This window comes from Juglans regia, chromosome 13 (genome assembly GCF_001411555.2).
Source record: "Juglans regia cultivar Chandler chromosome 13, Walnut 2.0, whole genome shotgun sequence".
NCBI lineage: Eukaryota > Viridiplantae > Streptophyta > Magnoliopsida > Fagales > Juglandaceae > Juglans > Juglans regia.
The window spans coordinates 24717337-24733579 of record NC_049913.1 but is presented as its reverse complement, the minus strand read 5'-3'; the positions used below and the strand labels follow the sequence as shown (position 1 = coordinate 24733579).

The 16243-nt window shown below is 38.4% G+C and overlaps 1 protein-coding gene across 1 annotated transcript; it reads right to left on the bottom strand.

Moving 5' to 3' along the window:
• Window positions 1-1765: 1765 nt before the first annotated feature.
• LOC109019467 (regulator of G-protein signaling 1) lies at window positions 1766-9204 on the bottom strand. Its single transcript, XM_035684789.1, has 11 exons — window positions 8900-9204; window positions 8552-8672; window positions 8364-8427; window positions 8155-8239; window positions 6867-6940; window positions 5502-5693; window positions 4798-4886; window positions 4438-4676; window positions 4073-4197; window positions 2591-2712; window positions 1766-2505 (listed from the first exon to the last, which is right to left on the bottom strand). The coding sequence occupies exons 1-11, from the start codon at window positions 8974-8976 to the stop codon at window positions 2278-2280; spliced, it is 1416 nt and encodes a 471-aa protein (XP_035540682.1). The 5' UTR covers window positions 8977-9204; the 3' UTR covers window positions 1766-2277.
• Between the last annotated feature and the right edge of the window lie 7039 nt (window positions 9205-16243).

The following is a 16243-nucleotide window of genomic DNA, read 5'->3' as shown; positions in this document are numbered from 1 at the left end:
AACTCTTTAACCCACCGATTGGCCCTTCAACAAATCTTTTATGTTCTATAACTTTTTTTTATATCATTTGCCACCACGTGGAAAGAATGAAGATTAAACTTAGGTTCCAAATACTTGGAATATGCTTGGAACTATTTTCCCTCCACAGACTGAAACGATAGCTCATCTATGATGACCATACAAGCTAGGTGTCTCCTACACTCATCTGAATCATACTTAGTATACCCCTTTAATGTTATACCCCCACTACTCTCATCCGATTTTTTTTTTAAGTCAAATCTTTAGTCTAAATTGACTCTTCTCTTGTAAAGATTTTAATATTGGACTCTACTTGTATTGTTCTTCTAAGTGAGCCTTTAATTAGGATGTATCATGTCTCCTAAAGTGACATCTATACACTTTACCCTAATAGTAACACTTAGCTTGTGGGTTATTGGAGTCACCACCCTCTAGTTTGGTGAAGTGAGTCCAAACTATTGAAACCGATTTCTTGCTTTGTTGGGGCAAGGGGGCAGCGGTACTGGTAGGCCCGGTAGGGTTAGTGACAGGTGTAGGGGTAGGGTCCATAAGGTTAGTGGCAAGTGTAGGAGTAGGGTTAGGTGTTGGGGTAGGGGTATGAGAGCTAGCACTCAAATTTGACTGATTTTCCATTCCTAAAAGCTCACAAAAATATAAAATGAAGCAAAAATCATAACAACAATTAAAACCATGCACAAATTACCAAAAACAATTTGGAGTTTCGAAAACAGGTCAGGGTTTCGATATGAAACCCCAAAACAGAACGGGGTTTCAATATCAAAACCCCAAAACAGATCGTGAAACAACACCGTTTCACACAACTCAGTTTATATTTTGCTTGCCATTGGACCTAAACGGCACCGTTTAGGTCCAATTTTACACTAAACGACGCCGTTTCTTTAATGAGTAAGAGCCATTTTTTTAATTCTTCTCTTTTTGACACATAAATTAATAAAAAAAGGACTTAAATTAGTAAAATTAACTCATTAAAAAAATAATTAATTATATTTATATTTATGATGTTAATTACTAATTTGTTGCTAACTTAAATTATGTAACTGTATTATGATAGTTAATGCATTATGGGATATATTAAACTTTTTACATTTTGTAATTAATAAATAATTGTCAATGGCCATACATATGTTTTATACGTGCTTGCAACTTAGATATTTTACAAAAACTTTATCTAATAACTTTAATTAGATCATAGATGTAGATATTTTTAATTAGTTAATGGTGATAGGTTAGTTAATTGATAGCATATTTGTAATTACATATTTAACATTTTATATTGTCAATGGTGATAAGTTAGATGAAAATTATATAATTAATTATATAAAAAAATATTTAAAAATATGTATATGTATATTCTGTTGGATCGATCTAGAGTAGAAAAACCCCATCCCAAGACTGGATCAAAAATTGAAAATTTTACATTGGATGGACCGAGACCAACTGTTCTGATCCGAACTCCTTACTCCCCTACAAAAAAAACCAACATAAAAAAAATAAAAAAAATCCATTTCAAAATCCTCCTATCTATTCATGGTAATTTAGTGGAATGAGGGATAGCAGGCTACCCAAAGTGTACCATCAGAGAAAGGTACGAGAGCTTTCAGTAACACTAATCTTGGTAATTACGAATAATTTCAATTGTATAAAGATATATTTTGATTAAAGGAAACTCTTTATGTATGTCCATAATATAAATGATGTGACACTCTCATCTTATTACAAAATATTATACTATTAAAATTTCCTATTTAAGTATTAAATTTTAATGACATGACATATAGGATGAGGATGAAAATACCATGTATTTGTACTCTAGAACTACCTAACAATTCTTTGGATCAAAATAATTTTTTGTAAATAACTCGTCTACTAATGCTACCAAACCCTTAACATCTGAACTGGGAAATACATTTAACTACAACCTGTGAAGCCCAACAAGCTGAGGCTCTCCGTTGCCATTCTTGAAGGAGATTCAGAGATTGTATAAAATGGTCATGCAATGCAAGATCCCAAACGCATGAACGGCAACTCTTCCCCCCCATTATTCATTCATTCCATCCACTCCCTCTTAGAAGCAAACCCCAAACGCTGAGGCTCTCTTTTTTGTTTTCCATTTTCATCTTATTGGCTTCATTTCCAAGGCATTCCAAGCCACTTTGTTAGGGATGAAAAAAGCCAACACTAATTTTTCTACTGATGCAGATCCAAGTAATAAAACGGAGCTCGAAAATTCCTGCATAACTATTCACCATTCCTAGTTAATTGTATGTCTGAATCATGAACGTCGATGCTTGAGCTCTTAGAAAAGTGTTCTTGGTGAAAGGGATCATCAACACCATGTACAGAACTCAACCTAGGAGAGAAGTTCCAGCCTGTCATCTGTTCTGGCTCACGGCCATTGGATCTCATACTGGCGTCTTCTTTAAACTTCATGAAGTACATGGATGACCAGTAATCTTTTGCCAAATTCTTGAGGGGAGAAAAGCATACTCAGACATGATACCAAGCTAAAGGAAACCAGCAAAATTGCATTAACCTGGGTAAAATAACATACCATTTTTATCAATTGCATCAGCTCATTTAACGCATTACTGAAGAGAGTAGGGTGCGCCAGATCAGCAGTGGTCAAAATTTCTTGTCGGCTTCGGTGAGAAATGTTTACCTCCATTGCCGCACCTATATTTGTAAGTAAAAAATATAGATAAAGGAAGAATTTTCCGATAAGCTTCTAAGGTAAATGGGATATGATTTGCTGAGCTGAACAGAACCTAGAGAATCTTGATCTTGCACTGACATAGTGCCATAAAGTTTATTTGCTCTCGAATAGACATGATTGTGATGAACCTATGTTATTATATAGTTCAAACTTCAAACAAAAACTATGCTTCAACCATATATCACTAATTTATAAAGGACAAGCTTTCTTATGGCATGAAATTATAAGTAAAAAATGACGTTGAAAATGGGGGTGAAATATGCTCATATGCCCAGTCTCATAAAAAGTAAGACAAAGGAAACTTTGTTGCTGTGCTATGATTGACTTAGATCATAAAAAATCAATGAAGGGTACTAAATCGAAGTTATGGCAGAGAGGATGTTTGAGAAAAAATTTCTAAGACAAATCAAACATCCACAAGCCTGGGGTGTGATGCCCCATGCTAAGTAGTAATTGTTAGTGGTTTGTATAGGATCCCCTATTGCTTGGAAGGGTAAAGTTCTTGCTCTTTATAATGATTTCAATGGGGCTCCAATTGTACCATTGACTAGTTCTAGTGGAGTATGTCCTAAATGTGGCTTGGTCCTCTCTTGGAGCGTTAGAGATAGAGAAGGGGGGCTGCCATACTTTAAAGATAAACATTTCAAGTACCGAGATGCTAGAATTGCACTACTGAAAAGAAAGGAAGGCAAACAAGACAACAGCTGAACACACGAGTAGGACTAGAAACAAACTACACAAGCTTGGCATGTTTATCTGACTAGCAAGCTTAAAAATTCTCTTTATTTGTCTTATCTCGAGTTGTTGGACAGTATCAAGTTGATCTCAGTGGTAGGTTGTTGGGGATCAGTTCCTATATCTCAATCCGAGTAGTAGGTTACTCAAGTAACCTTTTTTTAATCGGCAAGGTTACTCGAGTAACCTTGAACAAGTTTTCGAAGAGTTAGGCCTTTTTATTACCAAATAATGTGTTCTTGTGTGAGGAAAATACCATGAAGCATTTCTTTGTCCAGCAATCTATTGCCAGGATATTAAGCCTTGTATATTTTATTTATATCATGCCAGAACAGAAAAAGATAAAAAGAACAAGTAGTTACAGTTCTCCAGATGTAAGAACATCTCTCCTGGCAAAACTACCACATGAACATCGTTCTTGATTGAGTCACTCTACTCTATTGAGGTCCCTATAATTGAGTCATTTACAACCCTAAAGAAGCCATATGAACAGATGTATTCAGAGATTACTGAAGATTGGGTTAACTCATATTAGTTTGTAATGTAGGAGCTAATACTGTAGATGGAATATCTCTGGCCACATACCTGCAACTATGTACTTGTCAATAATATGTCGCGCCATATATATCCTTCTTACAGAGTCATCTAGAGATATTTTACCAAGCTCATGCACCTCATCATAGAAATGCACACTCTCCCCGGCCAAACAACTGCAAATAAGCAGAAAACAAAAAGTTAAAAAAAAAAAATTAAAATTTTATTTCTTTTCCAATTCTTTCTAAAGAAAAAGGGCCAGGTGATATCTTGCAGTTTCTAAAGCTCCTTTTTTTTCTACATGAAGTTGCTTAGAAAATGAATAGTTCCTCTTTTCATGTAGCTCTAATGAGGCTAAAAAATAATTTCCACACAAAGGTATGCCCAAAAAGTTTATTACAGGAGAAATACAACACCTGTCTGCAAATGCCATGAAGGACAGGCGAAATCTTTTGTCTAGAAGAAGCTTATCCAATGGTTCATTAGGATCTATGACTTGAGCTGGTTCCCTCTGCAGTAGAAGTCCACTGTCAGGTATACCCAGAGCCTCGCCCATTGACCCAAACTCTCGAGACTCCCTTTTCCTCAAGCTGATTTGTGAGAGTAGAGGTTGTGAACTTGACATAGAGAAGAAAGCTAGCACTAAAATACTTGCCTGTAGAATATACCTGAGAAATGTTAGCAAGTACACATGAGCTGAAGACAATAATAAACTAAAACCTCAATATGACAAACAAATGCATAAGGAAGAAGAGATAAGAATCAATAAAGCATACCATAATCAAAAGGAGAAATCTGGAGGCAACCTGAAGCCATGAGATATCATCACGAATTTCATTCAAGACGTAAGCAGCGACCCATAATCCTGGAAGTGATAAACAGCACAGATGAAGGCCAAGAAAAAGGTGAGATATCTTGACCTAATCAAATTTCTATATGCTTTATTACAACGTCAGGAAGGGCATAGCCCTAGTAAATGGGACGTGTACAAGAGATATGCAAGAAATAGATTCAACAGGCATTAACCTATTTTCAGCTGGTTATGAATTTATCAAGGAAAGTTTACAGAACTTTGTTCTATCTTTCATGGTGTCATACATGCACTTATCCTCTAACCTGCATAATGGCCAGACAAGGCAGTAACAAACTCACTGCCAATGAAACCTTCCCATCCCCAACAAGCCCTTCTTTTTATCTTCCTCTCCCAGTTTTTTTCACAGTTGAGTAGTGGAAACGGGAAAGATGATGGAGACTGCAACATATGCTCTTAAAAGCCTAGCTTCCTTATAGGATATCTATAAGCAGTTCCATTTGCATAGTTGACCAACATCCATTAGTGGCTTCTCCATTGAATTTTTGCAGGTAATTTCCCCGAAACTAAACCCCCAAACAGGGCAAATCAAGAAATATGTCATAACCAATGAATATTGAGCAAATCAAGAAAAATTAAAGAGCCTAGTAGAACTAGAGAAAAGTGTACCAATGGAAGATGCTGAGACAAGTATTCCTCGCCAGAGGTCTCTGAGTTCATCAAACCTGAAGTCTATATGCCGAACAGCCCCAGTGAATCCAACTAAAGCTGAAACATATGATGTGTGGAGTGAAACGACTGGAATGATCCAGTGAGCCCCCATATGGCACCTAGGATTTAGAGGCTGCTTCATATGGATAACTATAGCAAAGGTCAGTAATCTTTTCAGAAACTACATATTGTAATGAGCAAGAAGAATGAAAAGCTATATTATAATGACCGGTTCATAAGAGCTCCAGGATGGGAACTATGAGATGTATAGACAAGAACTTCAGTTGCCAAGACATCTCAAGCCATATAGGCAGGAGAAAATGTAAAATAACTTGCATGAATATAATGAAGTAAAATAACCCCAGATTGTTCAGCGAAAACAGTGTTATAACTTAAATGGCAGAATATAACTTGGAAGACATTTGTGTTAACAGGAAAACATAGGGCTTGATAATTGTCACTCAAGGACATTTTTGATGAATTTTGTTGTGCACACCTTGCTCATCAAGAAGCTTCAGGGATAAAATGTGTCATTTTTCTTGAGAATTGTGTTCCCCTGCTACACAACCCATCATCTATAATTTTTGTAACTTTTTTCCCTTGTTGATAAGCATATTATGAAATTTATGAGAACACAATAAAAAAAAAAAAAATGTCCTAGAACATCAAGCTTGGAGCTCCATCCAGAAGTATGGCGAAAAGGTAAAGGAAAAAGTTCCAAAGTGTTGGAACTAGTGCTCTCAGTGACAGATTACATAATAATGTTATTCCAAAGCTAATGATTTCAATGGGCTTCATTTTCAATGATTACCTTGTATCTATCTCTCCCTCCTAATTAGGTGTTTCCAGTTGTATTCTTCCCATGTACTTGGGCTGTGCCTATTCTTCTACTAGCATGAATAAATTCTTTTAGTTATAGAAAAAATTAATGTTCTTTCAATGCCTCTACCTCATAAAAGTGTTTGCCATATACAAATCAAACCCCAGAAAACAATGTTAAGAAATATGCATCAAGCCTTGGCTGTTGTTAGCATAAATATGAAAATTTTATAAGAAAGAACAATTGAGGTCAGTGGTAATATAAGCTGCTACAGAGTTCAAAAATGAAAAAGGAAACTAGAAGAAGAAACCGGAGGACACTCAAGACAGATTATGTTAAAGAATACTGGAAGAAGGAATCACAAAAGGGCAGTCAGAGCCAAGCACAGCAAATATAATTTCAGCAGTATTAGAATTCATATAATATATATATTTTTCATTATAGGAGAACATGACAAGATAAGTGTCCAAACATATAAATTTAATCACTTTAGGGAATCTTACATGCAGCCCCAGCAATCCATGGCAATAGAATAAGTGGAAGAGTTATATAAGATCTTATTGGTGGTAAACGCCTCCTGAAATATCACTAGCAATAATTAGAGCCTTTTTCTGATAAAAAAAATAGTTACACATAAACAAATTACTACAGCTTTAATGAAGTAGCGCAGCAAAATATGATGGCTAAAAATTTATTCGCCAGACAAGAACAAGTCATGGCTTGAAGTCCTTGGGTAAGACACAATGTCATCTCTGTAGCCTAGTCCACATAAGTTAATTTTGTGGACATGATTATTGTTTTTATCTCACAGAACAATCGACCAGCGTGATAGACCCCAAAGAATCCAAAACCCAACCCAAAGTTTCTGTGATAAACAATATGCTCAATGAGTTTAACTTTCATGTGACCAGAGCCATGAGGAGCAATATGCGGTTTCTGAACGCGTTTGTGTTAAGGGAAAACAATGTGGTGGCGGTTGTAACCTTCAATGAACTGCTAGGAAGTTAACGTTTATGCCTGTAATGGATGGTACTGGGAAGTTTATTGTGGTATTCACTACTTAGTGGATGGAGAAGAAGGGGGTAAAAATCTGTCATTTGGCAAAACTCTTGTGTGTTATTTTCTCCAACTCCAAGTTCTTTTTAACAAATTTTTTTTTATAGGTTTAACAATTGTTTTTTCCTCCAACCCTAAGTGGAGACTATGTTTACTTAATTTCTGTCAAAACTCTTACTAGGATCTATTACAGCAATTGTAAGGCCCAAGCCACATCTGGAAATGACTAGTTAAGGTTATAGTTGGAGTCTCGTAGATTCATTATAAAGGGTGAGAACTTATCCTTCTCATGTAGTGTGGCATCCCATTCACAACCTTCCCGGCCAAGTCCATTCTTGGTGCCACAGATCAAATCCCACACTTATGGCTAGGATTAGCTCTAATATTATTTGTAACAACCTAAGGAAACCCCAAGCCACATATGGGGCTCATATACTAAAACGACTAGTCAAGGTTACAACTAGCGTCCCTTGGATTCATTATAGAAGGCAATAACTTCTCATTCTCAAGCAATGTGGATCTCATTCATTCACGATGCACAATCTAGCGTATTACAGCAATACTGCATTAATCCCAAGGATCTTGGCTTTGGTTTTAAATGGGTGGATAGGACCGAGAGGGGCGATTACAGGCAGTAGATCATTGACTCAAGGGCCAAGTTACCACCTGAAGGCAAGGTTTGTTGAGTTGCAGTCAGGTATTAACTACGGAAGTAAGTTGAAGCCTTTACTTAACTTGACAAATATGTAATATAGTTGGAAGGCCTGCGTCAAACGACAGCTTAGCAGCAAACCAAATCCAAGAGGGCCTTCAAACCAGACTGAAAGCAAAAAGATAACTCGAAATTAATCCTCTGAAGAAAAAAACATTTGCCAAAAATAGAAAACTGAAAGCTAAATAAGTGAGTTAAAAGCTCGTTGACGATGAAATAAGCGGTGACTAACCTGCCCAAACATAGCAAGACTGCCACCAATGCCTCTTCTTGAATTTGAGGAAATTGAGGGACATCTGCATGGAAAAAGGGGCCAACTGTATGGTAACAATTGCAAAACTAAAATGCCCACTACAGTAACTTTTTGGTGATAAATTCATCAACAACATAATTACGATAACAAAGAAATATATAGTCTACCACAATCGACAACAGAAGGTTGAAGCTAGCAAAAACTTGGATTACTGGAATCCAGAAGCCACTGTTTTTTGTACGAGGAACTTTGTGAACCACAAAGGGTAAAATGAACCGTGAGAGAAGCCTGAAACAATAAACAAAATAACGATATAGCTTATGGATCCATAACAACAAGGTTACTTCGGAAACGAGGCCAATAAATTCCCAATCTTCGGTCTAAACCCGAAATAAATTAGACATTTCATCAAACAGACACACTGCAAGTAGGACGGCCGCGAAGACTCCACGTCCCACTAGTCGAGTTAAAATAAAGGAAAAAAAAAAAGAATGAAGAAGATGCATAAAACGTACAAGATCATAGATAGCATGGATATGGCAATAGCCAAGTAGTCAGTAACACAGCCTCCTTCCACTGCACAGCTTGCCATTTTCCTTGGTAAAATTAAGATGTTTACGCCGCTGAATCAAAATTCGGTAATTCAGGCATTAAAGCAATGAGTCTAGGAGTGACATCCATGGTTAAAGTCATGGAAGAGGAAGCGTCATCGATTTCTGAGTCCATTTCCAATTTTCCACGTGGTGTTTGACTGAAAGGAAACCCGAGTGAGAAAATTTGGTGGGGAAGCCTTGGATTTGCCAAAGATAAGAACCTAATTAGTCATTCAAACTGTACACATGACCCAATCATAGCATTGATAACGGGCCCACCGGACACTGATTTTTGTGACAAATTTTCGTCCTTTTGGTCAAACTAAATTGTAAAGATAAAAGATTTTCTTTTTCCCAATTATGTTTCGAGTGGTTATCTCCTATATTTCACAACATATTTTATAATAAATATTTTTAAATAAAAATATTTTTTATAAAATAATATTATTTTTATAAGATATTTTATAAAAATATTCTCTATTTTAAAACATAAATTATGTTTTAAAATGACGATATTTATCATTTTTCTTATATTTCTAGTACATAAAAATATAAAAACAAAACAAAAGCATTTCAAAATAGAACTAAAATATTCTATAATGAAAAAAAAAAAAAAAAGCAATCTACAACTTCTACAAAGTAATATTTGCCGTTTTGTAAATTGGGTTTTTTTTACCTTGTCATATATATAAATATATATATATATATATATATATATATATTTTGGTTTTTTTTTTTAGTAAAAGAATATATGCATTAGTTAAATAAGGTTGTGTCTATCAGCCATTACAAGTGAGAAAACACAAGGAGCAATACAATCTATGTCAATAAGTTTAGTTTCACTCAATACAGCCTCCCGAGTTAGCTTGTGTGTGACATAGTTGACCTCTCGCTTAACATGCTGGATTTTCCAAGCATAGATAGCCATCAATTGGAGAAAGTCCGTGATGATACATCTCAACTGCCCATCATGGGGAGTTGGGGATGAGGCCACTTGAACAACCACTCAGGAACCACCTTCAAAGACCAAGAAATTTAAGCCAAGGTCCTAGCAAAATGCAGCAACCTTAACCAACCCATGGGCTTCAGCTTTGGAAGGTTCAATACAGTAATGCAATGGTTTCATCAGGCTCGCCAAAACAAAACCACTAGAATCGCTAATGATGATCCCAACACCAATCTTATTTGAGTCTGCTTGAACAGCCACATCCCAGTTAATCTTGAGCCAATTATCAACAGGGGTTGCCATTGCAGAGGAAGAGGGGGAGGGAGAGATGGATGGGTAAGGAAGGGATGCATAGCTTCAAGAAAATCTTCTTGGGCTCGGACTGCATTATGGTAAATGGAAGATGGTGGCAAAAAACTGCCCTCATAAAGAAGGGAATTCCTCCTGAACCAAAGCATATGAGATAAGATAGCAAACAAGACCAAATCTTGTTGCACCAGTCTGCTGCACAGCTACTCAAACACTTGACCAAAATCACTAGTTGTGATAGTAGCTTTCTGGAAGGGTTTTGATCATAATAACCAAACATCTCTGGCTGAGGGGCACGACCACAATATATGACTCAGGGTTTCCTCTTCAAGCATACAAACTGGACATAGAGAGTCGGCTACTATTCTTTTATGAAACAAATTTTGCTTCGTAGGTAAGGCATCAACACAGGCCCTTCAAAGAAATACTTTAACTGTATTAGTGGTTGGTAAAGACCAAAGTGTCTTCCAAATTGCCCCTTGTTGGCCTTGCTAGAAAGTACCACCATTTAACCAAGCAAGTAGTTGTTTGCAGATGATAGGCACTTCTTACTGAGAATTGACCAGTAGAAGTACGTCTCCAAATCAGCTTATCCCACTTGGATAACATGCTGACAGGGAGTTTAACAATGGCTTGAAAATCCTCTTCATTAAAAATCAAGTGTAGAATATCTAGGTTCCACCAGCCTTGCTCTTTGTCAATGAGCTCAACAACTTAGCATGTTCATCTAGAACTGAAATAGGGGATTGAACCTTACATGAGTAGTCTCAAGGTAGCCATTTGTCATGCCAAATTCTAATTTGAGTCCCATCACCAACTTTCTAAATGAGACCCTTCTTCATCTGATAAAGAGATTGGTAAATACTCCTCTAGATGTAGGAAGGTCTAGACCCTAATCTAGCATGTAAAACTGAAGAGGTTGAAAAATATTTGGCCTTAAAGATCCTACTTGGTAGTGAAGTAGGAAATTCAAGGAACCTCCAAGCTTGTTTGGCTAAAAGAGCAAGGTTGAAACAGTGTGAGATTCGAAACCCCAGACCACCTGTAGCTTTCCCATAACTTAATAATTTACAGTTTTTCCAATGAATTCTACTGTGATAGTTTTGGTGGCCCCACCAAAAATTAGCAAACATAGAATTCAACTCGTTGCATAGGGAAAGAGGGAGAAAAAACACAATCATACAGTATGTTGGGATGGCCGGAAGGACAACTTTGATATGGATTTCCTTCCTAGCCTGTGAAAGTTATTCTTCCAGTTACCATGTCTCTTACCAACTCTATCGACAATACCCTTAAAGGCAGCCACTCTGGATCGACCAATTAAAGAGGGAAGGCCTAAATATTTATCCATGTTTGTAGTAGCTTTCAAACCTGCCACCTCCATGAGATATGCTTTAGTTGCTGGCTTAGTGTTTGTTATGACCTCAAGGAGTAGCAATTGAGTTGAAGTGGAGTTAGGGATTCGAAAAGAGTCTGAGGCTGGGAGTTCGAGAAGGAGAAAGGCATTCAAGTCTTTGGTTTATACGGGGTCGTTTACATTAGAGAAGAAGAGCTCAAAACGCACAGCAGCAAGGAGGGAAAACACACCGTTTAAGGCTTGAGGAACGCACCGTTTCATTATCTAATTTTGCTTTCTGTCATTTGCTTTCTATCTGTAATGGTTACGGGAATTGTCAGAGTTTGTTAGTAGTGGGCTGAGGGAATATAAGCAGGGGCAGCACAGTATTGAGGCTATGATTTATCTTGTATTGTCTGACTTAGAACATTGGAGGCTAGGGTTCCTCGAAAACCCAACTATCTTACATTTCATCAATATTATTCCCTGAAGTTTATCCAACATTTCATTACAGATTCGTCTTCTACTTCTCATAAACATTCACTTCTCATTTCTACAACTAGCATCATAACAATTGGTATCTAGAGACACCTTTCCTAATGACGGCCAAACAGCAACAAGAGGCAACCCAAAGGCAAGTTGAGGCACATGAACAAGGGATACAAGAGCTCAGGGAGCAGATGCGGGCTATGATGGCCACCCAAAACCAGACCAATGATATGCTGCGTACAGTAGTAGCTAATCAAAACAGAGGTCCACATCGAGAGGGAGACATGGAAGTGGAAAATATGGATCATTGGAGGTATGGAACGAGGGGAATCAAGCTGGACTTCCCACATTTTGCTGGGGCAGATCCAGAAGGGTGGATATTTAAGGCCTCACACTACTTTGACTTTCATCAAACACCTCCAGCTCAAAGGCTACTCATGGCCTCATACCACATGGAGGGACAAGCATTGGTTTGGTACAGGGATGCAGAAGATACTGGGCAATTTACTTGCTGGCAGACCTTTCTTCAAGCCCTTCAAACACATTTCGGAACCACCGCGTACAACGACCCCATGGAAGCACTGAAGAGGCTGAAGCAAACTTCATCAGTAGCAGCGTATAAAGATGAGTTTGAAGCACTTTCAAATAGGCTCAAGGGGCTTCCAGACGCTCACAAGTTGAGCTGCTTCATTAGTGGGCTCAAGGATGAGATTCGTCTTACACTTTGTCTATTGAATCCGTTAAACTTAAGTGCAGCATTTGGCCTGGCAAGAATACAAGATGAGTATTTGGTTAGTATAAACAAAGCTATAAAACCATGGAAAGAAAAAAACCATTCAGTAGGGGAGGCCACGAGGTCTAAACAAACAGCCTCTCTACGTAGGGTTTTCTCTACACAAATGGATGAAAAAAAAAAAAAAGGAATTATGTTACCATTGTGAGGAGAAATGGCAGCCTAACCATGTATGTAAATCCCCCAAGGTGTATTTGCTGCAAGGGTGTGAAGGGGGTGAAGGGGGTGAAGGGGAGAAGTCTGAGGAGGTTTTTTATGATCCTACGGAGTTTGAGGAAGGGATAGGGTTGCCTTTGGCCAAAGGGGGACCTGAGATTTTGATTAATGCTATTACAGGAACTCCTACTTCAAACACTATGAGAATTTATGGAACGATTGGGGGAGAGAAGCTGGTGATTTTGGTGGACTCCGGGAGCACTCACAATTTCTTAGACCCATCGGTGAGCAAGAGAACAAGGTTATGTGTAGATTCAAAAGCAAGGCTGTCAGTCAAGGTGGCCAATGGAGATACCATCCATAGTGAAGGACTTTGTAAGGAGGCAACCACAAAAATTCAAGGTAATTCCTTCTACCCATCTTATTACCTACTTACATTGGGTGGGTGTGATGCTGTTTTAGGAATCCAGTGGTTGGTGACCTTGGGTCCTATCATTTGGGATTTCTCTAAACTATCCATGAAGTTCACTTGGAGGGAGAAACCAATTCAGCTGCTGGGTATGAAGTTAAGTAGCTATTCGTTTGAGGGGGGGAAGAAGGCCTTACTGAACAGCATTAGTAAAGGTAGGGGACTGTTTTTGCAATTGATTACCACTCCAGTTTCCACTAAACAGCCACAATTAGACCCAGAAATGCAACTCCTGCTGGAGGAATTTAACAAGGTTTTTGCAAAACCCACAGAATTACCTCCCACAAGGAAAAATGATCATAAAATCATCCTTAAGGAGGGGACCCTTCCTATCTCAACTCGAGCTTACCGATACCCCTATTATCAAAAATCTGAGATCGAAAAGATTGTGACTGATTTGTTGAAAACAGGTGTAATAAGGCCGAGTTCTAGCCCATTTTCATCCCAGGTGATTTTAGTGCGCAAGGCGGATGGTAGTTGGCGCTTGTGCGTGGATTATAGGGCCCTTAATCAGGAGACAATTAAGGATAAATTCCCTATACCCGTTATTGATGAACTTTTAGATGAGTTACATGGATCGGTGATTTTTTCTAAATTGGACTTGAGGTCCGGTTATCACCAAATCAGACTTAGACCGGAAGACATACCCAAAACTGCATTTCGAACTCATGAGGGCCACTATGAGTTCTTAGTGATACCCTTTGGGCTCACCAATGCTCCATCAACATTTCAAGGATTGATGAATGACATCTTTAAGCCATTTCTCCGAAGATTTGTGTTAGTTTTTTTTTATGATATTCTGGTTTATAGTAAGGGAAAGGAAGAACACTTATGCCACCTTAAGCAGGTTATGGAGGTGTTGTGAAAAAATCAGCTTTATGCTAAATTATCTAAATGCAGCTTTGGGGTGAGAGAAGTCGAGTATTTGGGCCATATAGTTACTGCTGAAGGGGTTAAAGCCGACCCAAACAAGGTGGCCTCAATGCTGAATTGGCCAACTCCAGCAAATACTAAGTCTTTAAGAGGATTCTTGGGGTTGACAGGATATTATAGAAAATTTATTCGCAACTATGGTCTCATTGCTGCTCCTTTAACTGAATTATTGAGGAAAAATGCTTTTAAATGGAATGAGGCAGCAGAAACAGCCTTTCACCAACTTAAGGCTACAGTGACACAACCTCCAGTCCTAAGGCTTCCGGATTTTACTAAACCTTTCACAATTGAATGCGACGCAAGTGGAATTGGGTTAGGAGCAGTACTCATGCAAACAGGCCAACCTATTGCTTTTTTGAGCAAGGCCTTGAAAGGGAAGGCACTCTCATTGTCAACCTATGAGAAAGAACTACTAGCTTTGGTCACGGCGGTGCAAAAATGGAGGCCGTATCTTCTTGGGCAGTCCTTTGTTGTTAGGACAGATCAACAAGCTCTAAAATATTTGTTAGATCAGAAAGTGGGGACTGTAGCTCAACAGAAATGGTTGACTAAATTAATGGGTTACGATTTTAAGATTGAATATAAAAATGGGAGGGAAAATAAGGTGGCAGATGCTCTTTCCCGAAAGAATGAAGGTTCTTCTAAGTTACAAGAGGCAGTTTTAGCTGTTATATCATTTTCCACACCCGTTTGGATTGAAGAACTCAAACTAAGTTATACTACTTCGCAAGAAATGCAAGAGTTGTTAGCAAAATTGCAAGCTGGTCAAGAGATACCCAGGGGTTATGCTTTGCAACAAGGCCTCATACTTAAGAAGGGAAGGTTTGTCATCGATCCTCAGGCTCCATTTAAGAAGAAGGTTCTCGAATACATACATGACAGTCCACAGGCTGGTCACTCAGGTTACCTTAAGACATACCAAAGGGCAAAGCGAGATTTCTATTGGAAATGCATGAAGAAGGATATTAAGAGTCTAGTGAAGGAATGTGACATTTGCCAAGTGAATAAGTGTGAGACAAGTAACCCAACGGGTCTATTACAGCCTATTCCAGTTCCTAACCAAGCTTGGGAGGAAATATCGCTTGATTTTATCGAGGGGTTACCCCTGTCTCAAGGGGCCAGTGTAATACTAGTAATAGTGGATCGTTTGACCAAATATGGGCATTTCATAGCCCTGACTCACCCTTACACTGTTGCTGGGGTGGCCAAGGTTTATTTGGATCAGGTATTCAAGTTGCATGGGTTCCCTAAGGCCATTATTTCAGACCTAGACCCCCTGTTTTTGAGTTCATTTTGGAACTCCTTATTCACCTTACAGGGATCTGCATTGAATTATAGCTCGGCCTACCATCCCCAAGCTGATGGTCAGACCGAGGCACTAAATAAGACCTTGGAGTGTTATCTCAGATGCTATGCAGGGGCTAAGCCAAGGGGTTGGACTCAGTGGTTATCTATGGCGGAATGGTGGTACAACAGCTCCTATCATACATCTACCAAGGTCTCTCCGTTTGAAGCCTTATACGGGTATCCACCCCCTAAACTCACTACATACGTTCCAGGCACCGCAAGAAATGAAGCAGTAGATCAGTGTCTACGAAGCAGAGAACAGATCAAACAATTGCTGAAAGAAAACTTACACTTCACTCAACAACGGATGAAAGCATATGTAGATAAAAAAAAGGACAGAAAGAGAGTTCCAAATTGGGGACTGGGTTTACCTTCGTCTCCAACCCTATCGACAGAAATCAGTGGCACCTCGTCACAATCTCAAGCTCTCACCGAGATTTTATGGGCCGTTCCAAGTGGTCCAACGTTTGGGCAAGGTAGCTTACCAA